The 26,555-nt window shown below is 45.9% G+C and overlaps 2 protein-coding genes and 3 non-coding genes across 6 annotated transcripts; 3 read left to right on the forward strand and 2 right to left on the reverse strand.

Moving 5' to 3' along the window:
* Positions 1–1,757: 1,757 nt before the first annotated feature.
* LOC146510613 (trafficking protein particle complex subunit 14-like) lies at positions 1,758–17,614 on the forward strand. Of its 2 annotated transcripts, none has more exons than XM_085175722.1 (13): positions 1,758–2,023; positions 3,088–3,431; positions 3,556–3,651; positions 3,745–3,874; positions 4,444–4,530; positions 4,960–5,080; positions 5,972–6,119; positions 6,365–6,447; positions 6,577–6,728; positions 7,009–7,145; positions 7,223–7,301; positions 7,383–7,497; positions 7,565–17,614. In XM_085175722.1, the coding sequence occupies exons 1-13, from the start codon at positions 1,831–1,833 to the stop codon at positions 7,719–7,721; spliced, it is 1,842 nt and encodes a 613-aa protein (XP_085031848.1). In that variant the 5' UTR covers positions 1,758–1,830; the 3' UTR covers positions 7,722–17,614. The 2 variants fall into 2 exon arrangements, with proteins under 2 accessions (XP_085031848.1, XP_085031849.1); XM_085175723.1 differs by having other exon boundaries at positions 3,091–3,431.
* On the reverse strand, positions 10,798–22,660 carry LOC146510614 (hydroperoxide isomerase ALOXE3). The gene is made up of 16 exons (XM_085175720.1): positions 22,458–22,660; positions 22,228–22,269; positions 20,590–20,784; positions 20,252–20,477; positions 20,019–20,100; positions 19,524–19,613; positions 19,326–19,441; positions 17,184–17,356; positions 16,966–17,109; positions 16,658–16,861; positions 16,456–16,542; positions 16,198–16,367; positions 16,013–16,122; positions 14,092–14,192; positions 13,823–13,993; positions 10,798–13,496 (listed from the first exon to the last, which is right to left on the reverse strand). The coding sequence occupies exons 3-16, from the start codon at positions 20,743–20,745 to the stop codon at positions 13,317–13,319; spliced, it is 2,010 nt and encodes a 669-aa protein (XP_085031846.1). The 5' UTR covers positions 20,746–20,784; positions 22,228–22,269; positions 22,458–22,660; the 3' UTR covers positions 10,798–13,316.
* Positions 22,661–22,958: 298 nt separating this feature from the next.
* Positions 22,959–23,031, forward strand: trnav-uac (transfer RNA valine (anticodon UAC)). The gene has a single exon. It is a non-coding gene; the product is annotated as a tRNA-Val (tRNA).
* A 441-nt stretch (positions 23,032–23,472) lies between these two features.
* trnaa-cgc (transfer RNA alanine (anticodon CGC)) lies at positions 23,473–23,544 on the reverse strand. Its single transcript has one exon. It is a non-coding gene; the product is annotated as a tRNA-Ala (tRNA).
* A 380-nt stretch (positions 23,545–23,924) lies between these two features.
* trnas-uga (transfer RNA serine (anticodon UGA)) lies at positions 23,925–24,006 on the forward strand. The gene has a single exon. It is a non-coding gene; the product is annotated as a tRNA-Ser (tRNA).
* Positions 24,007–26,555: the final 2,549 nt, after the last annotated feature.

Here is a 26,555-nt window from a genome sequence, read left to right on the forward strand (position 1 = left end):
TTTTCATACCTTTAAAGCTGCTCTACATGGTGCTGCTTGCACACACCTCCATGGCTTTTTCTGTCATGATCCATATTCAATGACCATAGTCTTACACAGTTTTTGATCAGCTCTTAAAGAGACTTTGGTGAGAATTAAGTTTTATGCCATATGCTTGTGACTTTTTATGCTTTTTAGGCAGTATTTTACATACTGCCTAAAAGGTATTAACATTGAAATTTAAATTTAGCTCAGCTGTTTCACCAAATTTTGGATCCCTGCACCATTCAACAGAAATTCAAGAAACATCTTAAAGATGTTGCAATACAAGTATCAAGAATTTAGAGTAATTTATGTCAAGCTGCATTTCAGAAAGTAAATATGAACCTAAAGTGCTCCATTATTTGATGCATCTGCTTCACATCATGCCAAATAATTCTTTAAAAAATATTAAAACTATTTATATCATAATTACGTGAAATATGACTCTTTTGTATTTTCTAGTGTCTTCTTTACCCTTTGAAAATATAATCTACTTTCTAACAAATAGTCTACTGATTTCTATTATTTAGTCAAGAGAACAAATGTTTGTTTATATAAAACCATTCATACAAAAGAATGTTGAATAAGATTTTCAACAAAGATCAGTATATTAAAAGAAATCTTACACTATAATAATATAAGGGTTAGGGAGAGGTAATACACACACAAAAAAATCCAAGAAATGTCACTTTTGGGGACAGTGGAATTTTTTGCAATTTCACACACTTCCACTAGGGGCAACATAGAGTTATACACAGATTGCAAAAAATTTGGGGGGCAATGTCATACACATACACAAAAAATCTAATAAATGTCACTTTTGGGGACAGGTGAGATTTTTGGATTAAATTATGTTTTAGAGCATGCTGAACGTTGTTAGAGGTAAATCTAATTGGGGACGGTGGTTTTGGTCCCCAAAGGGAGAGGTGTCCCCAATTGACTGGTGTGTGAGCTGATAGAAGTCCCCAATTTTGACACAAGCAAACTCACACACCCTCACACACACACACCTTCACACACACACACACACACACACACACACACACCCTCACACACACACACACTCACACACACACACACCCTCACCCTCACACACACACACACCTTCACACACCCTCACGCACCCTCACACACACACTCACACCCTCACACACACACACACCCTCACACATACACACATACACACACACACACACACACACACCCTCACACACACACCTTCACACACCCTCACACACACACACCTTCACACACACACAGACACACACACACACACCCTCACACACACACACACCTTCACACACCCTCACGCACCCTCACACACACACACACACTCACACCCTCACACACACACACACCCTCACACATACACACATACACACACACACCCTCACACATGCACACACATAAGTAAACACGTGTGAGTGAACTCAAAACGTCAAAAAGCAAAGCAAACATGTCTGCATCGGTACATGGATGTGAATTCATCTCGTTTCTAATCAGAGCCACACTTAAGTCCAATAAATCATGTAAAAGGTCCAAATAGCTGCACTTAAATAACAGCTAAATAAAACCCAGACGCTCCTCTCGGTGCTTATTATTTTAAATTTCATGTGAGTTTGGCAACGGCGAGAAACTTGGTGTCGTAGTACCCTGGACGTCCACTGTGGGGCGCTAACGGCCTCATTTTCCCCCATTCGGCAGGTGTCCGTGCTTTTACTTTGAAAGTCGCTACAGGACGTGCGCGTTTCATTGTTAGAGCGCGTTGACTGTGGTCCTGCGACCGCTCAGCCTCCTCCCGTCGTCGCCATGGTGCAGATGATGGAGTCGCAGTGCGAGTATTTCATGTATTTCCCGGCGGTGCCGATCACGGACCTGTCCGACCCGGCCCGGTACCGCACGCTGCCCCGCAGGAGCCACCTGTACCTGGGCGAGACCGTCCGCTTCCTGCTGGTGCTGCGCTGCAAGGAAGCCGGAGCGACGCCGACCGAGCACGGCCCGGGTACGTGAGGGAGGGCCGAGGAGAGAGGAGTGTACGAGCCTGTGATAGTCATACAGACGTGAACACGAAACCATGAAAACACGGAGACAGAGCGCAGCAGAAACCTGCCGAGGCTCCTCCTGTAACGTTAGGATGTTTTGTGACGTGTCCGGCAGGTGTGCACAGGATATCCTCGTTATGCCGTCTTACATACGTCACATGTATTTATATGCACGAGTCACGTCAGTCAGGATGTGTAAATATTTAAAGCAGGAACAAACAACAAAGCCTCAGCAGTAACGGCTGCACACAAAGGAGGCCGCACGGTTAACCCTTTGTTGACCCACAGACACGCCTTCTGAATATCTGCATTTATGGAGGTCATCCATGCACCACCCAGAAACCTCCACCTGACTGTTATGGCCGCGCAGTTTAGGTCAAAGGAGGCTAAACGTCTGCGGTAACAGAGCACGAGAGTCTAACACATCCAGACAAATGCATTAATTAAACCTGCGCTTGGCCAACAGTAGATACGAGCTTCAAATGAAAGCATGTAGGTGCAGAGCGGGACTCAGCGTCACAAACAATGAACCAGAGTTAAACTCCTGAGATGATCCGGCCGGGGGACACGTCCTGATACAGGACCTGAGACAGGGTAAAACCCCAGCAGCCATGATGGGGGATCAACGCAGGGCTGAGTTCAGTCACTGGGAAACGAAGGAGCAAAAAGATGCAGTAAAACACATTTAAATAGAATAAAATATTGTATAAAACAGGACCATACCTGCCTTAAACACCTGCACAGATGGGGCCACAAACATGAGCTACTGTAGGACCACAGCTCCAGGGATACAATCCCACAGCTCCAACAGGCTGAAGCACTGAAACAGGGAATTATCTGAAGGTTCAAAGAGTGAGCGCTGCCACTGAAACAAAGAACCGTTTGGGGGATTTGTTTTCGCTTTGCTTTGTTAGTCATTTTCTCAGAAGTCTGAGTTACAGAGTCAAACTCTTCAGACTTTTGTACTTAAAATGTTTCTTTGGGTGTAAAAAAGCTTCCTGGAGCAGAGCTGTCTGTTTCCCAGCAGGGGGCGCTGATGGCACCGCGGCAGGTTTTGGGACGGAATCGGTCAGCGGCCGGGCGTGGAGGGAGCTGGCCGGATCTCTGTGCGCCGTGGCGAGCGTGAGTCCGGGTGAGAGCAGTCGTCACCGGGGCAACCACCATCAGCATCACCACGACTACCAGAGCAGCGGGGACGAGGCCAACGAGGACGGCGAAGAGGACTACATCGCGGCGGCCGAGGCCGCCATCGCTGCGCTCGGCAGCAGGGTGGACTCCCGGTGCCGGAGCTTCAGGGACTGCAAACCTCTGCTCATCCACAACTCCTCTGGGACGGCGTCGAGGGAGTTCCGCAGGGCGCCCGTCCAGGTAGACGCGCACCTTTACCTGTCTTTGATACGGCGCTCCTCCCTCCAGCTGTTAGATTAAGATCAGTCCTCAGAGGCGATGCTTTCCTCTCAGGCGCGATGATGTGTTTGCTCCTCCCTGTCAGTCTCCTCTAGATGAGCCGGTGGTCCTGACGGATGAGGTCATCTTCCCGCTCACCGTCTCTCTGGACAAACTGCCCGTCAGCACCCTGAAAGTCAAGGTCCGCCTTGTTCTGGATGCAGATATCTGGCGTTGTGTGAAGACTTGGAGTCGTAGCTGCTTTGCTCAGTAATTTTGCTCCATGTGCATTCAGGTGATGGTCACGGTGTGGAAGAAGGAGGCGGAGAAAGTGGAGGTGCAGGAACTCGGCTACCTGAGCGTGCTGCAGCAGAGAGAGCCGACGCACACCTTCAGACACGACCTGAACACCTTCAAGGCTCAGGGTAGGCACTGACTGCTTCATGGGAACGCCGTGGGCAGACAGGAAACAGGTGGGAACAGCGCACCTGACAGTGACTCACACAGGTGACCATGAGAACAGGTTTGACACTCAACAGGAAAGTAACCTTCAAAATAAAACAGGAAGTACTGAACAATTATAAATCAAAGTAACGGAATGACGAGACATTTAATCTCTCTTCCACAGCCGGGGGTCACATGAGTGTGGCGTGTTATTGTAGGCTCTGCTCCTTGAGGTGACACAACCTGAACGCAGTCGTTAGCATCCGTCTAGATTTCATTAAATCAAGATAAATGCTGTAAAAAACAATAAATCCAACCATGACGGAGGTCAGTTATGGACATGTGATCAGTTTCATTGATCAGTCAGGAGTTAAATCAGCTCGTTCAGTTCCTGAGTCGCCTGAGATGGGGTGGGACCCATTTCCTGCTCCCCTCCGTCCTCGCCTCACACTGAGGGCGGGACTGTTTTATCCTGATAAACAGAATTTGAATGATTTTATAAGATGTCACGTTGTCCTCTGGGAGGTTTAACACAGCTTCTGGTCCACAGTGAGCACCACCCTGACCGTCCTGCCGCCTCCAACCGTCCGCTGCAAGCAGATGACTGTTTCTGGAAAACACCTCGCTGTCTTAAAAGGTACAGACCGCTCTTCATCATCACTGTGATGTCACTGTGGTGACAGATGTTTGCATGTCAGGGAAGACTCCAAGCTAAGCGACATAAACCCAGCTGTGTGCTGTGACATGAAGCTGAACAGGGCGGCGATCTGCAATAGATGCATCGCCTCCTTTAACCTGACGTCCAGCGTGCCAGCGCACTGCCGGCACGCCGAGGCGTCGCTGAGGCCCGTGAAGGCCGAAACTGTCGAGTCTCTGCTCCGTGGTTGTGACTCTGATCAGCAGGACGATGTAGGAATATTTTGGTATTTAATCTAAAAGCACCAGCAGAGGGCGCTGTGTTTTAAATCATCGTTAAAGACCGAAACGAATCCGTAAATAAAATAAAATAGATTCCGTTGCTTGGTTGCAGTGGTTTGATTCCGACTGTGATTCTGTTTCCTGTCAGTGCTGAACGAGTCTTCTCAGGAGGAGGTGAGTATTCGGGATGTTCGGATTTTACCGAACCTCAACGCCTCCTACCTTCCCGTGATGCCCGACGGCTCCGTGCTGCTGGTGGACAACGTGTGGTACGTATATGAGTGAGACCCGTTCACATGGCGAGTTCAGACGGCGCTGCCGTGGCGGCTCCTGTCTCCTGTTAGTTATTGTGTTTGTTACATTGTATTTAATGACAGTGTGTTGTAGGGATGCCACGATACCAATTTTTTCAAACCGATACGATACCGATACTTGGATCTGAGTAGTTGTCGATACACAGTACAAAAAACGATACTTCTACCACACACACACACAAATACAAATGCAGACAGGTTTTATTTTATTCTCTGCTGATAAAAAATAAAAATGTAATAAAAATGACCACAAAAAAATTTCAAGTGAAAAATAAGCTCTTCTGTTAAATTATTGCAGAGTCTCCACATTGTAATTTAACAAAATACCACTGAACTATTGTCTCGAGCTTTCAGAATAATAAATAAACACTTCTGTTTGGAATAAAATAAACTTTTAAATTATTGCAGAGTGTCCATATTGTAAACAAATTTTTAAATTATATTAATAATAAAATATAAAAAATTATAAAATAAATAATAAATAAAATAATAATTGGCCCCCTAGTGGCCAATCTAACAAACTACAACAGAAATGACAAGCCACCCTCTGATTAATGAAATAAGTTGGTATCGGTTAACTTTTACGAGTATGAGTACACACACATTTTACAGTATCGGCCCCGATACCTGATACCAGTATCGGTATCGGTGCATCCCTAGTGTGTTGTGTATACCTTGTTACACTGTGTTGGATTTTTATCACTTGTATCATTGCAGATCGTTTTTAGTAATGATGCTACTTTGTGTTATACTCGATTACTTTGAGTTTCTGGGACGAGTTGTTGTGCAGTCAGATTGTGTGTTTGTGCTCCTGAATGTCTGTATTTGTTGTTCTTCGCTCTGCAGCCATCAGTCCGGTGAGGTCGGCATGGCGTCCTTCTGCCGGGTGGACAGCCTGGCCTGCCGTCTTCCCAGCATGCTCAGCGCTTTGGAGGAGCACGACTTCCTGTTTCAGCTGCACCTCAACGACATGCCGCAGGACGACTCCAGTGAGGTGCGTTCGTGTTGCGTTGTGTGTTTATAGTTTGGTGCACAGTGCGCGCTGATGACGTGACAGTTTGTGTTCTCCTCACGATTTCCTGAAGAAGGAAAAGTAAACGACGTGTTTCTGTGAACAGCTGTGTCAGCGCAGGATTTTATTACGACTCTGAGGGCGGACACACTTTAGAGCTGCTGTTCCTGCATGAATGCGTCCTTTTCTTATTTCGCTGCTGTCAGCATGTGTGTGCTTGTGTTCAGGGGCTGGAGGTTCCTCTGGTCGCTGTGCTGCAGTGGTCAACGTCCAAGATGCCTTTCACCAACTGCATCTACACCCACTACAGGTACGGCTGGATGAAACACACGTGCTGTGTTAGTCTTGGTAAGAGATATCCAGGCTCGGGGGTGCAGACCTCTGCAGCAGGACGACACAGCGTCTTCTCTAAATGACCCGCCGTCCTCCCTCCACTCAGGTTGCCCAGTATCCGTCTGGACCGGCCGCGCTTCGTCATGACGGCCAGCTGTCCGAGCACCGTCAGGGTGAAGGAGCACTTCAAGGTCAAATACGTTCTTCTCAACAACCTGCAGGACTTCCTGGCCGTGCGGCTCGTCTGGACTCCAGAGGGTCAGCGAGTATTTTGATTCATGTTTGATGTTTTGAAAAAATCCACCCTGCAGCTGTTTGAAAGGAAACCTGTGAGCGGGTTTGTTTCTGGGACGCAGGGCAGTCTGTGGGGTCTGAGCCCCTAGTGGACGTTAGGGGGAGTGCAGGTTTGTGGTGCTTTGTCCAGCTGGTTGTGTTCTTCTCGTGGATGGAGACGGTTCTCCGGACCAGTTTCAGGAGAATCGCGCCGCTCTCTGTCAGTCGTGCTTCAGAGTAATGTGTTGTTTGCTTGCTCGCTCAGGTCGAGGTCAGGGGGAGGACGCAGCGCTGTCAGCCGTGGTCTGTCACACCCCTCTCAGTAACCTGGGTCACTGCCGCAAAGGAAGCACTCTGTCGTTCAGCGTGGCCTTCCAGATCCTCAAACCAGGACTCTACGAGGTACGCCGAGCTTTGAGCGCCTGCTTCCTTATCTCGCCCGCTCACACGCGACGTCATGTGTTCTCCTGTCTCTGCAGCTGAGTCAGCACATGAAGCTAAAGCTCCAGTTCACAGCGTCGGTGTCCAACCCTCCACCCGACGCTCGGCCCCTGTCACGTAAGCTCTGAGCAGGAAACAAACACAAAAGGCTTTGACCTGCGTCTGCTCTGATTTCTGTGTCGTGTCAAAACCATCCAGGTAAAAACAGCCCGTCCAGCCCGGCGGTTCGAGACCTCCTGGACCGACACCAGGCCAGTCTGGGGCGCTCGCAGTCCTTCTCCCACCAGCAGCCGTCTCGGTCCCACATCATGAGGTAACTTTAGTAACTTCAGCTTCATATCACATCCAGTATGTCGTTTAATCTTCTCTGTGTGCGACAGGACGGGCAGCGCCATGGAGCGACGGGCCATCACGCCTCCCGTTGGCTCTCCGGTCGGTCGGCCGCTCTACCTGCCGCCGCAGGACAAGTCGCTGCTGTCGCTGGACAAGATCGCCAAGAGGGAGTGCAAAGTCCTGGTGGTGGATCCTGTCAGCTAGGCAGCGAGAGGAGAGGCTTTTATTTTGATAGAGAAACGCTCACGAGAAGAGATGACAAAGAACCTGACTTCATGTTACTGCAGGAAACTGCGTTTGATCAGCTGACCAATCAGAACAACGAGGAAGAAGTTCATCCTTCAGCTGAAATTCATGTTTTATTGTATTTAAAGTCACGTTGGGTTTTCCAGCTCGTTTCCTGGAAGCGTTCTTTAAAATTTTATCTTATATTTATCTTTAAAGCATCGTCCAGATGCCACTGAATCGTTTTAAGCTCCCGGTGTGTTTTACAGGATGAAAACTGCAAACGCAGCTCAGCTCCACAAAGAAGAACTGAGAATTTATTTTACATTGTTTAGTAAAGTTTCCAGGAAATCAGCTGGAAAGAGCCAAACCTGCAAAATAAAGTGTTAGCTTTTTACTTCTGTGTTATTTTCAGAGTAAAAGACATTACAGGTTAAAAACGTATTAACCTGAGGACAGTTAACGTTTTCTTTCAGTGTTATTTCCTCCATCGCGTCACAAACAGTAACTTCAGCAGAATGTTGATAATAAAATGAATGTAATGGTCCAGGCTGTTGTTGTGAGTCTGCAGACACCCGGCGCTCCCTCACAGCGTCCCTCTGAGGACACTCAGCCTTTATTAAAGAGCAGCACGAGTCCTTGCTCACGGTGTTCTGGTTCATCCTGGTTATTAACTGCTGGTGATGGTAAATTTGATTCTTTTTACTGAATCGAGTTTTAATGAGTCACTCACCAAAGTGAATCGGGTTTTTTGAGTCATTTGATTCACTGAGTCAGTCGACCAGAGAGTGCAAAAATGTATATTTTCACTCAAACTTAATTTGTTTCTCTTTTCATGTAAATCCCACTGCTAAGATGAATGATTCTAAAAAAAACAAATATTTTATAGAGCAAAAAAGAGCAAAAACATTTCTAAAATTAAGCAATTTCCTATCAAAATTGCTAAATAAACATTTATTTATTTTTATTTTATTATTTTTATTTTTATTAGTATTTTCCTTAAATGTGTCAAATATATATTTTCTCATCTAAATGTCCACTGAGCTGTGAGCCAGGGGGCGCTAATGCGCCTTAACATTGGTCACCAACCAAGAAGAAGAAGAAGCTGGTACGCAGGAGGGAGGGGGTGAGTGAGTCAAATGTGCTGTTAGCATGTTAGCAGAGCGATGCTACTGTGAACCAAGGAGCTATTGTTTTGATGTGAGCTTCTACTCAGGGTTTTTTCTTCCAGTTCAGAGCAGAAACGTTTTTGTTAAGTTACTGGATGTTGTGTTTTTCTCCACAATTTTAATTATAAGCTAGATACATTGCTGCTAACAGCAACAGGGATGAGTCAGTTGGGCTTGTGAATCATGATTCATGAGTCAGTAAAGTGATTCTCGAGTATTGAACGATTCGTTCATGATTCGCACATCACTCGTACTCGCACGTCAGCGGTAGCTCCTCCCACTCCAGGTAATAACAGGGACCATCATTGCGTTAATTTATCACAGTTCTTGGTTTATCATTAGTGAAACAATAAGCTACCAGCGAGGACACAGATGTAGTCAGAGTGCATCTGCTGTCTCGCTGCTAAAAATCAACACGTGAGAAGAAATGAGCGTTTCTCTAACGTCCGAGGTCACATGATGCACCCAGGCATTTGATTGGCTCTGCTCTGTTCTCTGTGTACTTCTACGTTCTTGAAGACATTTCATCCAAGAAGCATTTGCAGATCAGGAAGGATCTCAAAACTGGACTGCAGACAGTTGGCGTCACTAGCCCCGCCTCCGTTCAAAGATGGCTGTTCACAGCGGACATAGGCTGTAGCTGTGTCCCAAAACGTCGGCTGCATCCTCTGGAGGCCGCATTTGAAGGCCGATTACGTCACTGCGACAAAGGCTGTCCCAATTCGTCGACTCCTTCAAATGCGGCCGACAAATGCGTCCTTCATTTCCCCGAATTTGAAGGATGGGTCGGGTATGTCCTTCGTGGCCCACCATATCCCAGAATTCATAGCGCGGCCCAGCCAAATTTCAGCTGCCAACAATGGCGGCCGCTACTAAGTTTTAAAATTAGTCTTATTAATCTTTCTGGGTCACAAAATAAACTTTTAACATATATTAAGGCGAGAAAGTAGCTGTGTAAACTTCAAATATCTGCTCGGTTTATCAAGATATCGCATATTTGCAGAAGTGTGCCGACGTTTTCGGAGACGTCTGTTACCCACCAGCTCGATAGCTAGCCGGGGGGTTCAATGGTCACTCCAGCCGGCGAGAGCAGCGGACTCCCGGCTTCATCGTTTTCAGACCCCCGCTCTTTCGCTACTCAGGTTACACATGATATATAAGTCACTCAGATAACTTAAAAATGTAATCGTTTGCCTTTTTTCTGTGTTTTATCTGTTCCGGAGTAAATCGGTTTGGCTGAGATCAAAGTTATTAGATTATTAGATTAAATAAAACTTTATTAATCCATCGGGTGGGTTCCTCCGGGATTTTCACACAGCTGAATAAACGTTAAACAGAAAACTGATTAAACAGAAGTGTGAGACAGTCGAGAATTTTCGCCCGTGTCCTGTTATATTTTAGACAGCAAGGAGCAGACGGCGAGTTTATTAAACTCCACCGACACAGCGGTGACGCAGATCTGAAGGCTGGACCGTCCCATGTCACAGTCTCGCACTTCCAGCCTTCTTGGTCTTTGCAGGACCCGGCCCACGTAGACTAGGAAGACCGGGTCCTCCGAAGGATGCAGCCGACGTTTTGGGACACAGCTTGTGTCCCAATTCAGGGTCTGCAGCCTTAAAGGCCGCATTTTAAGGCCGATTACGTCACAGCGACGCGATGAAGGCTGTCCCAATCCAAAGGCTGCTCGAAATGCGGCCCTCAAATGCGTCCTTCATTTCCCTGAATTTTAAGGACGTGGCGGTGTAGACTTCGTGGCCCAACATATCCCAGAATGCATAGCGCGGCGGTGGGTGTGGATAATTTTGCCCAAAAAAAACAGCGAATGAGGGGCGCCCGAAGAGTAAACTTTAAGTAAGTACTGAATATTATGTCACTTATTTATGTGCAAATGTTTAATAACGAAGAACATTAAAACATTACTGTTGGCCACATGTCGGCAAAGTCATGTGACATTAGTGACGTTTGTACTAACTTGGTTTTAAAGCCTTTACTTTAAAATATACGCCGTTCAATAGCTGAGCTTAATCAGAGAATGATCAAAGCTCATGTAGAAACAAACAAATGAACAAAAGATTTTCTCCTTCATTTCTGTCAAACAAAGCTGCATGAAACGTTTCCAGCTGTTAGTATCATGGTTGCTCGGCAACCTGGGCAGCGCGACGGAGGCTAGACTGTCTCGTGAAGAGACTACTGTCACTTCACACCACACGTTTGCCTGTTTGAAACAGGAAAATAATGCAAACAAAAAGAGATAAAAGCTGTTTCTTAGTACTTGTTGCTGCTTCATGTTCTGTGTGATAGTTTCCATCGAATTCACCAGAATCTGCAAAGCTGTGACTTCCAGTGATGGACGACAGACTAACTAAAACAAAAGCCTTCCCCTTACGTGCAGTAAGACTTTAGACCAGTGGACGTCCTGCAGGGACACTCAGTACTGACCGCCACCACACACACACAGATACACGGGGTAAAGATAGACAAAAGTGGAAAAGCATCAGCAAAGTTTGAACAGTGTGTTTAATACATGAGTGAAACATCAGGTCTGTGGATGGATTTGGTTTTCAGAAGATCGACTACAAAAACAGGACTTGGATCCTTAAAGACCACGCCTTTATTCTCTGACTGGACGAGAGTAGAGTTTCATGACTCACAGTTCAAAGTAATCCTTATTTATACTGAGCCTCAGAGGAGCGCCGCTCTTTGTGACATCATACAGAGCTGACAGTAGAAAAAAAATGTGAAACCTGACTTTTAGAGCAGTGTGAAGCCCAACGTCACGTGATATCCTGACCTGTAAAAGCATGTATATGATGTGTGATTGGCTTTTATCATATAACCCCTGAGAATAAAACAGGCTGCATGTAAAACCTGAAGGGGCTGATTTTACATAAAGATTGTTACCTTCAGTTCTTTCTTGTGCTCGTAGTTCTGGACTTTTACTCAAAGCTTTCTTTGAGTTTCTGTTGGTACTTGAAGGAGAAATAAACTCAGAGTATCCACAAATCTAACTGTGACAAAAACAAGCCTGATGTTATTGGTCGAATATTCAGCCACGCGCAGGAGAACAGCTGACAGCACCTCCTCTGTTTCTGACTAGCCTCATTTCCAGCTGACAAAGATGCCTGTGAAGGTCATCGTAGTCTCAGGAGCTTGGAAAGAAAAGCGTCTGGACTTCTTTAAGTTTCCTTGAAGATGTTTCCTCCGACAAGATTGTCCTAAACACAAACGTCAAACGTAGTGTATGCAGCAGAGAGCACCAAGGAATGCTCCGACCTTCACATTGGAGAGACTTCAGAAACAAATGGCACAACATGGAAGAGCCACAAGACTCAGGGGCCCATTCAATTCAACTTTATTTACACAGCGCCAAATCACAACAACAGTCGCCTCAAGGAGCTTTATATTGTACAGTAGATCGTACAATAATGCATAGAGATAAAAACCCAACAATCATATGACCCCCTATGAGCGCTTTGGCAACAGTGGGAAGGAAAAACTCCCTTTTAACAGGAAGAAACCTCCGGCAGAACCAGGCTCAGGGAGGGGCGGGGCAATCTGCTGTGATTGGTTGTCCATCTGCATCTAAAGGTCAAAGGTCACTCTTTGAGGACACCAATGTTCACATTTTGGACAGAGAGGACAGATGGTTTGAAAGAGGAGTGAAAGAAGCATCTATGTCCACTGTGACGACCATCTTTGAACAGAGGCGGTGGTTTACGACACCAACTCTCTGCCATCTATAATCCAGTTTTGAGTTCCCTCCCCAGACGCCTTAACGCCCACTCACATCCTGGGACATCTGACCTCAGGAAATCACATGATAAGGTGGGGCCAGGTTTCACAATGAACTCACCCGAAACTCTGGCTGATTGGGACCCACACCCAGTTCCACACCTTGGCTCAGGCGATTAGAGGATCATTAGGGGGTCCTTTTGTCCCTATGTGGGGGGAAACTCCCACTGGGTTTATATCTGGGACTCTCCACCATTTGACCTTAGAACTGAAGAAGCTTCTGATGAGAGGTGAAACGTCTTCTTAAGGTCAAGATGATTTCTTTCCAAGCTCCTTAGACATTAGAATAGAGACTTTAATATTTAAACTCGTGTACTCATGTAACACCGTGTGAGCTCACACCAAGTCACTTCATTGACGCCTAACAAAGTAATTTGGTGAGCTCACAGAGCAAGACATTAATTTCATCGTGAGTCCTTCGTGAGTCGGAGAACATCTGAGTTTAAGGCGCGTTACAGTCACCTCGAAAAAAAAAAGTTAATACGTGAAAAAGTATCCCAGCAGAAACGATTAGTTCATCACATGATCAGATTTAAAAAAACAGGAACGATTGTGATAATTAGGTGCATGGAGAGGTTTATTTCCTGATTGCAGGTGAGGACGATGACAGTTACTAAATGGCCACGCTGTTCTCGATGCGCTCGGGGCTCAGGTACGGATACGGCAGCTCCAGCTGGCTGTTACGCTCTGCGATGGCGTCAGAGATGTCCCGGAGCTGCGCCTGCACCTCCTCCAACAGCCTGCGGTGAGCGCCGTCCCTGAAGATAGCCTCCTTGTAGTGACAGAGAGGAACCTGCAGGGGGAGACACACAGATTTAATCTCCAAAAATGTGACAAATAACGAGACGCATTACAATGATTTGAAATGAAAATGATCAGAAAAAGAACGCCAGGAGGGAAAGAGGACCTCAGAGGAGGTGCAGAGGGTGGGAGTGACAGGAGGAGATGGAGGCAGTGATTGGCTGTGGTGTCCGAGGGGGAGGAGGAAGACAAAAGAAAAAGCTTATGAAGAAGAAAAATGTAAATGATGAAAAAGAAGAAGATGACAAAGATTTTGAAGAGGAGGAGTTGAGGAAGAAGTGAGTGTAAATGTTTTATGAGGAGTGGGCGGAGCCTCACAAAGTCGATGGCCGGCTGCGACAGCCCGTTCAGCGCCATCAGGACGCGGCACGTCGTGTTCACATCTGGCAGGAAGGACATGATGTCCTCTTCTGTGACGGCGCCTTTGACCTGCGGAGGAGGGCGCAACATGGCGACCGGACAGTTTGGCACCCAGAAGGCAAAGTCCAGCTGGAGGACAGCGAGAGAGAGGAGACAAACGTGAGGCGGCGGGACATCCTCAGCAGGAAGCTGTGAGCTTTTCCCGTCTCTCGCAGTGGCCGACTCACCTGGGAGAAGTTGACGGCGGCGTGCAGAGCAGAGCAGGAGTAGATGAGCGCGGTGACAAACGTGGCCACTTCTGCTCTGGTGTGAAAGCGCTGAGGGAAACCTGTGCAGAGGCATCATAGTCACAGTGTTCAGGTGAATGCATGCGTGCACATGTGCGTGCTGTGGGCGGAGTCAAAAAGAGCCGCTCAGTGTTCCAAGCTCATAAATAACAAATGTTAATGAACATAATCTTGTGGTCATCTTTATATAATAACATATACATATTTATCTCTAATTATTTAACCACTAAAATCCAAACATTTTGCTTTTAATATTATATCATTACATCAAAATATCAATATTTAATACCACACAGTGTCAAACAGACATCTGCTCAATATAATTTCAGATCCAAAGGTCGACATAGTTTGATGTCGGGTCACTCTGCTCGTCTCTGCAGAGCCCGTGATGCTGCGAGCTGACCTGTTACTGTTACATCCACCGACTGAAGCTCTGCCAGTGCGTGCAGCTCTCCATCAGGAGCTCCACCCCCACCTACACCTCTAAACCTGCAGCCATCTCCACTTTACGCTTGCTTTTAAAAGTTCCACTGCAGCATGAAAGGAGACACAGCTCTCTCTGATAACAACTAGCAGTCATCAGGGTTTTAATAGTTTTGCAATTTTCATTAGTTTTTATTTTTATTTAGTTTTGACTTCAGATTTTCAATTTTATATCAGTTTTAATTAGTTTTTACCAATTGTTTGCTAGTTTAGTTTAGTTTTTATTTTTTTGAAAATCCTTAGTTTCAGTTTAGTTTTGATTAGTTTCAGTTATAGTTTTAGTTGTGTTTGCAATAATTAAGTGTAACAAAATCCCAGTTTCATCATATCAGTCATTCTGCTCATCCTTGGGTATGTTGCTATTCCAGCTACCATACTGCACCCTGGACAGGTCGCCTGTCTGTCGCAGGGCTAACACGCAGAGACAGACAGCTCACATTCCCACCTATGGGTTCTTTAAATAAATAAATAAAGGCAGACGAACAACCATTGATACCAGGCAACTATAAAATGTATATCTTGGCCCCAATGAGACTATTAATTCTCGCAGCACCGGGTGTTCGTAATTTTGGTTCAAGTGAATTGATAAACTTTTTGAAGGTAATTGACTCACACAGTTGTGTAGATATCCCCGTCCTGTTGTCTCGGGATGCATCACGCTGCCTTGCCTGGGGTTAGCTTCTGTTTTCTGGGGATGAGGGTTGAGTGTGCTCCCTTACCTTCTCAAGCTAAGCTAGGTTAGCCCTCTTGTGTGAGCTTTTCAAGTGCACTTTAAGGTTTGTGGGATTTTTTTCCCTTTAGAAATGTCCCTCATAATTTGTCTGTTTCCGCTACAAGACACTTGCTTTATCCAAAACACAGTCATATTCAAAGTAATCCCAAATTGGACTCTGGCTCCCGACTTTTCCTGACATGATTCTGCGCGTGGACGGAGCAGCGACACAGACGACTCGACTAACGTGCTGCCACCTGCTGGCATAATGAGACACAGCAAGAAAAAAATCTGGAAACTAAACTTCATTTTCACCCTTGACTCTTGTATGACACGCACACATCAATGAAAACTAAACACATTTTTGCTATAAATTCAGTTAATTTTAGTTAGTTTTGTGAACACTCATTATAGTTTTAGTTAGTTTTCCTTTTTTTGTTTTTATTTTTATTTCCGTTAACGAAAATGTTTTTTCACTTCTAGTTTTCGTTATTTCGTTAGTTTTCGTTAACGATAATAACCTTGGCAGTCATTATCATTATTATATTATTGCGAACTAACTTAACGTGTAAACACAGTTTGCTGACAGAGTCGTTTGAAACGCTGATTTGGAGAAACTGCTGTACGTTTAGCTCGCGTGCCACGTTTTAGCGTCATAAAACGCACCGTTACTGAAGCCGTGAGTGTTGATGTCTGTGAGCCAACCATGGAGCTCAGGGTCACGCTGCACCGCGTCGTCTCCATGGTAATACAGATCCACCCAGCCGGTTACAAACCTGCAACACACACAGATCACAGAGGATCTCCTGTTGCCATCCGAGTGTTTGTGTTTCTCAGGTGTGCTCGTTTACCTGTGCACCGTGTCCCAGATCCTCAGAGCGTCCTGGGCGTAGAAGCTCTGCGGCAGTTTGTCCACACCGCGGTCGCTCAAGTCTTCGGGGACGCACAGGGTTCGATAGGAAATCCTGGCCGATCCCCTGCAGAGGAGATGGGGTAATGTCTCCAGACCAGAACCGACAGCCTGGAAGGACGAGACCAGGGAACACAACAGATCTTACTCTGCTTGTTTGTTCTCCTCTGTGTGGTTCCTGTTACTTCCTGCATTTTACCTGATCAAACAGTCCTTTGGAGGCCAGCAGCGACGCTCTGGCCCCGAAGTTTATCTTTAAAGATGTCTTGACGTGCGGCAGTAGCAGCTGTCCATGAAAGAAATGAAAAGACAGCTCAAGCTTTAAAAGGAGAAATGATTGGATACAACGATTCTGTTCTCCTGTGGGGGAAGTCGAGCGAGCTGCAGCTGAGCGGGGTTACCTGGTGCAGCGGGTGTGCATCTGGGAGCTGCCGCAGCGTGGCCACGCAGCACAGCTCTGCCATCATGTGAGTCCGCAGGTAATGTGAGATCAGCTGGTGGCACTGGAAGTCTGCACTGTGAACCCACATCTTAGCCAACAGCCAATCGTAGCCAGAGTCAGAGGGCAGGAAGACCGGGTTGTGAGGGCCAGGTTTCTGCTGCAGCTGAAGGACGGGAACACATTCCCAGGGTGAATGGACTGAACTTAGACAACAGGATCCCAACTGAAGACAGTCGTCACAGTCAGGTTTCTACATAAGAAGCAAACCTGGATGGCGATGGGGAGCAGCTGCCCCTGCTGGTTCAGGTGGAGAAGGCACAGCGGGGCGGACAGGTACGTCTGCTTTTCATTGATCACATTGGCTGGAACACCGTCTAGAACCTCGTAGTCCAACAGGTAAATGTTGCCTTTCTGTCACAGCGAACAAACACTGATTAAAGAGGGCAGCTGCAAATAACACAGCTGAAAGTCACAACAGCACACACCTGTAGCTCTTTTTCGAGGGAGGAGCCTTCAGGCAGGAAGGGGCGGAGCATGTCAGAGGTGACAGACAGGTTTGGAGGGAGGTGGTGGGTCTGACGCAGCATGAGAGGGTTGCTGCCGTTCAGACACTGGTAGCCAAAATACCAGTCCTCCATCCAATGAGCCTTAACGAACCCTGAGAGACAGAATCAACCATCTCGTTATTCTGTGTCACGGAGCCCGAGTCAGGAATCAAAAAGCCTTTATTTGTCACATGCAAGTTGCCCTGCAGTGAAATGCCCCCCGACATTATATACACAACACAGACATCACACGGGGAGACAGGTCGGAGACCGGTAGTATTATGGAAAAACACTGAAATATAGACTCCAACGGGAAAGTCCAGGAGGGGAAAAAAGAGACCTCTACTCATGCTGGGCTCCTGGGAGGACAGCATGAGGAAACAAAAAGACTCCTCTGCACAGAAATGTCCACAGCAGAACATTATAGAGCACGTGACCAGCCACAGGGTAGAGCAGCGGTCTCCAACCTTTTTTGCGCCACGGACCGGTTTATGCCCGACAATATTTTCATGGACCGGCCTTTAAGGTGTCGCGGATAAATACAACAAAATAAAACTAGTACCGGTAAAAAAGAAGATTTATTCATAACACACGTGAAAAGACCCAGGAAAACCGAGTTAACGATAAAAACGATAACAAAATAACGCTGAAAACCGATAAAAACCCTGAATACCAGACATTTCACACCTGAGCCTCAACTCTCGCGGCCCGGTACCAAACGACTCACGGACCAGTACCGGTCGAAGGCCCGGGGGTTGGGGACCGCTGGGGTAGGGGGTGTAAGCCGGGGCACACACAGCCATCCAGACCCGCCATGTTCTCCAGGAGGGAACAAGCATCGAAGGCGTTTGGAAGGGAAGGAGGGATGAGTGCGTATCAGTGTGTATATGTATGTGTGTGCGTGTCCAATAGTTCAGCTGAGACAGTGTCCTTCGCCCTATCAGGCTAAGTAAACAGTCTACCAGCCAACCCAGGTGGGCTTGCATGGAAAAGGAAGAACAGACTAAACACAGTCGTTATCAGGGTGTTGTTGTTCAGCTCCAGCCTTGAGAACACAGCTGGGGCTGAAGGGATAGCTGCATGATGATGGTGGTTTTTACTTTAGTGTGAACAACTCATGAGAATTTCAAAGCTGTTCTAACAGTCCAACACTGGTCTCTCAATCTCCCGTTGGAGAGCCGCGAGCTTCTCCATGATGTTATCAAACTTACGCTCCGTGATGTTGTCATTCTTGTGCTCAAAGAGCCGATTCTGAGAACTCACGACCGCAGTGAGCTTCTCCAAGATGTGATCCAATGTACGCTCAGAGGTCTTATTCTGAGTGTTCACAGCAGCCGTGAGCTTCTCCAAGATCTTAACCATGCTGCACTCAGTGAGCCCATGTTGAGAAGTCGTGCCTCGTCCCATCGTTCCAATCCCAGCGGGCAGCCTTGGGGGGTTTGAACAGCTGGTTCCGCTTTCTTAATTCTCCGATCAGCAAGAACCCTGTTATCATGGTTCCGAATAGGTAGATATCTTCAGCGTGCTCGATCGACAGTCCCGCCAGGCACACGATCCTCTGCCACCCGTCCATCGTGTATCCGGCAGGGAAAGCACATCCAGGGCTTCTCGTTGAGAAAAGGGTGTCAATAGCATTCAGAGACCAGTTGATCAAATCCATTATTCTCTTTAGGTTTTAGAGAACAGACAGTGAGAGACTGTTCCAGGGAAAGTAACACAAAACACACGAGACTAGACAAGGACACAAGAGGCTAAGCAGGGAAGATAAGGGAGAGGAGGAAAGTGCGACCGCCTTCGCCAAGAGCCAAAGAGGCGATCGGGCTCAAAGAACTACCCACAAACACACTACAAGAGACACAATGCTGCTCACAAAACACAGAAACCTACAACAAAGCACAAAATAATCAAAAGGACACAAAACTACTAAAACATAAATACAAATGATGAAAGAACGATACAGTAAATACAAGAATAAAGACCCAGAATAACCACAAGGGGAAATATAAACTTTGCAGAGATGTCCTGTAGCTAGAAAGGTTCAAAAACACAAAGATGAATGAGATGTGCTGCGTTGGTTCTTACTGGCGATGCCATTCTGTTGTGCGCTGTAGGTGAAAATCATCTCCAGCTCTGAAAAGCTCTTCCAGGACTCGACTCGGGTGGTGAAGCCGTTCAGATAGTACAGGTTAGTAGCCGGACTGAGGACAGAGGGACAAACACAGCTCAAGCCAGCTGGTTCAGACCACATTTCATTGATGTGCACCAACTGTTAGCATTCACCTCTTCTGCGTGTAAAGAAGGTTTGGCCCGAGTTCAGACAGACTGTTCACGTCAACGCAGTGCGGAGCGCCATCAACGAAGATTCGCCACCTGAACGAGAGACAACCAGTTTTCAAGCTGTCAGTTTCAAATTTTGTAGGATGGTAGACACCAAAAACAGTATATCTCACTCATCCCTGTGTTTTTGAATCATTCTAGAAAACACAAACACACACATATATATATAGCATTAATTAACGGCAGGATCTTCTAGATATTTCATCCAGTTCTGCTCATATGGGTAAAGATAATATAATATCCCATTTTAACATTCAAGGTCATAGATCAAAGGTCAGATATCAGTGTGCTGTAAACATGTTGTCGTGTTTGGATGACACCGCCCACAGAGTACAGCTCACAAACACTGCGTGCTGCCCCTCTGCAGGACTCCAGGATGTGTCCAATCAGAGCGCTGTAAGAGGTAAACCAGCATGCTAACACTGTGACATCAGGTACCTGATGAGCTGCTGCTGACGTTGCAGCTGTCTGAGCCTCTGCTGCTTCAGCTTCTCTTCTGTCTCCTCCTCCAGCAAACACACTGTGGACCAACAACAGGAAGAACTGCTTTAGATTCAAAGGAGATGATTTGCATGGGCACACCTGCAGGGTGATGTGAGGAAATAAAGAGGTTTTTGTGCTTGGGTCCACATGTCTCTGTTTCCTCCTAACGGTCATTAAACGTCACTCACACTTTCCACTCCGGAGCTCCACGTCGCCATCTGCTGGCCGCAGCCACCTGTCGCACAGGAACACCTGTGTTTCTGAGTGTGACCCCTGACCTTTAGTCAGCCTGCAGACCTCCACTCTGCTGCAGTGCCAGTCCAGGTTTGGAAATCTGGTCTGAACCTCGAGCCGGAGCCGAACCAGAATCAGGCGACCCAGAGGACTGGTGGCCTGAACCCGGACTGGACACACCTGTGAGCATGACAGGAAGACACCGTCAAAATAAAACTCCAAGTACTGACCATAAACCATGCCCTTCAGTACTCCCAGCGAACGCTACAAATGAATGAATCTCAAAACTCACCGATCCTGGCAGGAGATGACTGTTGCCGTCGGTCACACGGATGGGCGGAGTCTCGCCCTCAGAGCCAATCAGGCTAAGCCACAGGTGGCTAAAGGTTCCACAGGTGGGACCAGGTGAGGTGTGAACGGTCACTTCAAACTCCTGACAGGAAGCCATTATGTTGGGCACGATGGGCACAAAGTTGGACGGCGCCACCTGGTGGCCAGAGTGCAGGTTCGTGAGCCTTTCACCCACAAATTAATATTTAAGACATGTTGTGAGCTGTTTCAGGAGAAACTGATGGAGGAGGTTAAGCTGACAGACACAAAGACACTTCACCTCTGACTGCAGGGATGATCAGAGCCTCGCGTGGTGAAACGTGGTTTCACCTGAAGCTCACACTTCCTGTTTTATTTGTGAAGATGAAAATCGCCACCATAACTGTCAGTGTCACTATCATCTCAGGACCATCAGAGCTGCATTGAGGTCGAGAAAGGCTACAGCGAGGCCCTTAAAGACGTTACACTTTGATTATTTTGTTGGAAAGTTTCTTATTTTCTCTCCATGTTTGCTGTCTTTGTTTTGCACCATGACACAGAGAAAAATTCCCAGAATGCTTCACATGTTACGCTACATCTCTGTGAAACTACGTTGCTTTCAGCTTTCATTTATCTTAGAAACAAAAGCGACTCTTACAAACACATTTCTGTCTTTGTGCTGTGCAGGACTCCCGCTGATGCTGACATCAGCTTATTTGTTTAGCTTGCTCACATTTGCCTTGGAAATGAAGGGCAGTTAGCGTGGACTTCCAGCTAACACACTGGCTTCTCCTGACAGATCCACGAGCAGTAAACACTGCTCTCTTTCTTGTTAAAGGTCACGTCGTCAGCCTGACGAGGAAGCTTCCTGCTCCGTGGTTACAATCGGCACAGAAATCAGCCATAAAAACACCGGCTGCTGATTTTCCTGTTTCCTCCTATTTTATCATGTTAGAGATGAACCTACGAGTTACATTATCTACAGCGGCGCTGACCCAAGGGTTTAAAAAACCAAATCATTTGTTTGGGTAGCAATCCTTGGGTAGCAGGCCTCGTTTCCTAGAAATGATCCGTAATGAAGAAGTCAGCGCAAAAATCCACTCGATATAAACTCTGCACTTTAGTCTTCACTCAATCCTCGTATTCGTTGACTTTTGATTTTAATTGAACAAAAAACAAAAAATAAAAATGTGAAATGACAAACTTAATTAAAAAGGAAATGTGATCATATTATATTGAATGCCATTTAACTGCTACATGAGAGGAAGAAATATATTACTGTTCTGGATTATAAATAACAAAAACTCAACTGAAATTGAGTAAAACAATTAGACAAAATAAAATAAAATGTATATTTTTAAATAAAATAAATGAAAATAAAACGTATAAAATATCAGATTTAGACTGTTTTTTAATATCAGATTTGTATGAATGAGTGAAGCAAATGAATCAGATTTTGGTACAGAAAGACGGTCAGGTCAGCTTCAACTGGTGGGCCAGATTAAAGGAAAAATTTGCCCTCTTGACCCCAGGTGGTGGAGGTGATTTGGGGGGGGGGGTCTCTCTGCTGCAGTGGGAATTTTGCTCCCACAAAATGAACAAAACAAAAGTGTTTGTTTACCTGTCAGAAGATTCTGGTTTCTGGTAATGTTCTGGAAGATTTCTGCATGAAAAACAGGAACACACAGAAACTATTAGGGAACAAGCAAAACAGGACACAGCATGTGCAGAGTATACACCTGAAGGCCGTTAAAGGGATGGAGACAAACACCGCAGGCAGGTGTGTTAAGAAAAACGAAAGTATGTGAATAAAAAGCTGACTGGCTGAGAGAAACACACAGGTAAACATACCTGCAGAGTGAGCCTCCTCTGCTCCGGCTGGGCTGCCCAGGAGTTGCTTCTCTCCCAGGGTCTCTCTCTCACCCGAGCTCTCTGTTTAGTGCTCCGCCCATCAAGTCAACGGCACATCCTATTGGGTTAAAACAACACCTGAATAACAGGTACTGCTTTCCCGCGTTGTTTCCTTTGTAAACCGATTAATTTAAACATTTTAACAAGCATATAACAATCCCCAACTTATGGATGAATACTGAGAAAAACAAAAATGTTACCACATATTAACAACAATAATTACAACATTTTTTACGATTGCATTGATTTCTTCTAAAATTGATACTTTACAAAAGAGACAAATACCCTAAATCAAGTGACGCATTTAAATAAACAAGATTTACATAAACGTGTAAATAACATTATATACTAAAGTTTAAATGAAGTGTATTAATATATGTCTTGCTATCGTTTGTTCAAGTATCAAATATTAACATACATATGAACAACGGCTGCATGTGGGGTTCTATAGTGTAGCGGTTATCACGTCTGCTTTACACGCAGAAGGTCCTGGGTTCGAGCCCCAGTGGAACCACTGTCTTTTCATCATTGTTTTTGCTTTTAGGTTATCAATGCGACTGTTGATCAAAACAACTGTACGACAAGAAGATTAAATGCTACATATTCTAATACCTGCCGGACTACATGACGGTTAACGTCATCACACAAAACGAAAGGATATGAAGCATAACATCCGGTTTGGACAGATAACCTTCAAAATAAAAGCGAAGACTATCAATCGTATTTTTCTAACGTAGCACAAAGGAAATGATTCAGATTTGTAAAAATCTAAACCAATGTTTTTATTGTTTATAGTTTGTTTATTTATTGTTTAATATTCGTAAAACAAATATAAGGTTGACATGAATAAAGACATGAAAACCAGAAGAGTCCGTTCACCTGTAATCTGTCGCACGCTGTGGCAAGTATTTCAACAGTGAGACGAGAAACAAACAATTAAAACCTAAAATAAACATGGAGATGCCGGGGATTGAACCCGGGACCTCATACATGCGAAGCATGCGCTCTACCACTGAGCTACATCCCCACACGTGTAATCACGTAGGACAGACAGGAGTATTTACTGGTATCGGAGGTCGGTGTACTTAAATTTTTTTGTACTTAAAGCTTTCCTTTCAATAACTATTCTAAATGTTTAAACGGTGAAAACACACTCAAAGAGCTCTAAATACACGCATGTGACGACAGCGAAATATGAAACGTTGCGGAAAATCTGATAAGATGATGACGAAAAACAGGCCTAATAATTCACTTTAAACCCTCCTGATATCCTCGGTAAGGCGCGTGAAAGGTTCATGTCACCTGGCTGATATTAAGAAGACCCATTCTCCAGCAGTATCGAGCAGTTCACGTGATGTTTTCGCTGATACCGGATAAGTATGATTGGGAAGGACATAGGTGACGTGAGCTGCGATGGCCGAGTGGTTAAGGCGTTGGACTTGAAATCCAATGGGGTCTCCCCGCGCAGGTTCGAACCCTGCTCGCAGCGACATGCCTTCTTTTTTCCTTAAGATACATATTGTTAACTTCACCTCACGCGTTAAAGTTAACTCTAACAGTTACGTTAAGGTTAACTCATTGTTTCTCCAGTGAAGTTCTAGCCAGAACCGACTAGTTTTCGTACATACATACCTGTGAACCTGCTACGCTCCTCAGTTTGATTAATATTAAGCTGTTGAGTCTTTGAGTGTTCTGGTGAATGGTTTGCCAGGAAAGCGACTTATTGAACAGAAGAACTTCTTCTAAGCAGGACCTAAACCTCCATGGGGACTTTTAGATGACGAGCATCACAGCTCACAGCTTTGACCTTTGGGTATGGGTCAGATGTCACTTTCCTTCAGTCTGATCTTCTTTGTGTTTCCTGCTGCTTGTCTGATGGAGAAGAACAACATGAACGTGTAACTGAGGTCCAGACAGCAACAGAGAAGCTGAGTGTGCGTTTATGTAAGTGTGACGACCACAGACGGGATGATTTTCACCTAATACCACCAAAAACCGAGGTGAAGCTGTGTTTCCTCTGGGATAAGGAGCCTTCATGGTGTTGTGAACATGTTGGCTACTCCTGCTGTAGGGACAGAACTCCTCCCTTTTGGCAGGCAGCTGTGATGAAATTCATAAAATTGTAAGGTGAAGCCTCGGTTCAGGTGAGGTCAGGTTTGGGAGATAATGTTCAGCCTGCTCTCAGCATCACGAGGCCTGGCTCTGCTGGCAGAGGTCAGCTATCTCACAGCTCCACACGTATGCTCAGAGTTCGACCCTGCCAGGCTGCCAGGAAGCTGCTGCATCCCGATCACGTGATTTGTCCACGCCTCCAGCGTTAACCTTCATGCAGCCTGTGTCACAGACTGGAGGCGGAGGCTCTAATGAAAGACGCCGGGCTGGATCTTCGGGGTTTGAACTCTTAGACTGGAGTCTAAATATGAGAATAAATCCAGCCCTGCTGCGACATGAAGACATAAGCATTGTTGTTAGGATATGACATGTATTTTTATATGTTTATTAGCAGCTTTTCTGTAAAATCCTTTATTTTAAACTGAAAGTAACGGACAGGTGTAACTGTAACAAACGCTTTCACCAGCAGGGGGCAGGGTTTCCTAAAAAGCGTCAGTGTGGCTGCCTCCTCAGTGAGGAGAAAATGCAGACGAGGGCCGAGACGAGGTCGGGACAGCTGTCAGTGACGTCACCAAACAGGAAACAGGATGTGAGTTACTCAGCTGAGCCTTTCTGTGAGCTGACTGGTTAATTACTGCTCCTAAACTGGCTGAATGTGTGGCTGTGATAGTGGATGGTAACACTCCAGTCCTGTGACCTCACACAGTGTTTGCAAACCTGAGGCTGCTGTTGGCTCACATGAGCCCTGTCACACTTAATTAGACACTAACAGCTTTTAATAAGCAAAGGAAGGAAGTTGTTTTTACTTAAACCTGTTTTGCTTCTCTGAGCTCGTGTCTATCAAATCCATCCATCTCTGTACGTGAGGGCTGTGACTCTCGGACTGCTCTGACCTTTGTCTTTATGCTGGACGTGACTAACAGACTCTCTGGTGTCTCAGGTAGGGCTCCAGATTTTTACGGACTTGTTCTCAGAGCCCTTTGATTGATATTTATGACAAACCATTTTCAGCTGTGTGCTTGTCTGCTCTTGCTTTGCTGTCGGGGCCTGGGAAGTTACAGTCTTTGTTCTGCCTGTCCGAGAAGTTTGCACTACATTTAGAAATGGAGCTCACAGTAGCAGCTCCATCCTCCTGGACTCATCTGAAACTGACTCTCACTGCATCAAATCAATTTTATTTATACAGCAGCAAATCATAACAACAGTCTCCTCAAGGCGCTTTATATCGTACAGTAGACCCTACAATAATGGATACAGAGAAAAACCCAACAATCATATGACCCCCTATGAGCAGCACTTTGGCGACAGTGGGAAGGAAAAACTCCCTTTTAACAGGAAGAAACCTCCAGCAGAACCAGGCTCAGGGAGGGGCGGGGCCATCTGCTGTGATTGGTTGGGGTGAGAGAAGGAAGACAGGATAAAGACATGCTGTGGAAGAGAGACAGAGGTTAATAACAGATATGATTCAGTGCAGAGAGGTCTGTTAACACATAGTGAGTGAAGAAGAAACACCCAGTGCATCATGGGAATCCCCGGCAGCCTACGTCTATTGCAGCATAAGTAAGGGAGGATTCAGGGTCACCTGGTCCAGCCCTAACTATATGCTTTAGCAAAAAGGAAAGTTTGAAGCCTAATCTTAAAAGTAGAGATAGTGTCTGTCTCCTGAATCCAAACTGGAAGCTGGTTCCACAGAAGAGGGGCCTGAAAACTGAAGGCTCTGCCTCCCATTCTACTTTTAAATACTCTAGGAACAACAAGTAGGCCTGCAGAGCGGGAGCGAAGTGCTCTAATAGGGTGATATGGTACTACAAGGTCATTAAGATAAGATGGGGCCTTATTATTTAAGACCTTGTATGTGAGGAGCAGGATTTTGAATTCTGGATTTAACAGGAAGCCAAAACAGGAGAAATCTGCTCTCTCTTTCTA

This window comes from Neolamprologus multifasciatus, chromosome 10 (assembly GCF_963576455.1).
Source record: "Neolamprologus multifasciatus chromosome 10, fNeoMul1.2, whole genome shotgun sequence".
In the NCBI taxonomy this organism is placed as follows: domain Eukaryota; kingdom Metazoa; phylum Chordata; class Actinopteri; order Cichliformes; family Cichlidae; genus Neolamprologus; species Neolamprologus multifasciatus.

Excerpts from the sequence above, each read along its gene's own strand:
- LOC146510613 (XM_085175722.1), top strand. The coding sequence starts at position 1,831 with ATGGTGCAGATGATGGAGTCGCAGTGCGAGTATTTCATGTATTTCCCG. Across the intron at positions 3,652-3,744 it reads TCAGCACCCTGAAAGTCAAG|GTGATGGTCACGGTGTGGAA; the intron begins GTCCGCCTTGTT and ends ATGTGCATTCAG. Across the intron at positions 5,081-5,971 it reads CTGCTGGTGGACAACGTGTG|CCATCAGTCCGGTGAGGTCG; the intron begins GTACGTATATGA and ends TTCGCTCTGCAG.
- LOC146510614 (XM_085175720.1), bottom strand. The coding sequence starts at position 20,745 with ATGGCTTCCTGTCAGGAGTTTGAAGTGACCGTTCACACCTCACCTGGT. Across the intron at positions 17,357-19,325 it reads ACAACAGAATGGCATCGCCA|GGTTCGTTAAGGCTCATTGG; the intron begins GTAAGAACCAAC and ends TCTGTCTCTCAG. Across the intron at positions 16,543-16,657 it reads ATGCACACCCGCTGCACCAG|CTGCTACTGCCGCACGTCAA; the intron begins GTAACCCCGCTC and ends TTTCATGGACAG.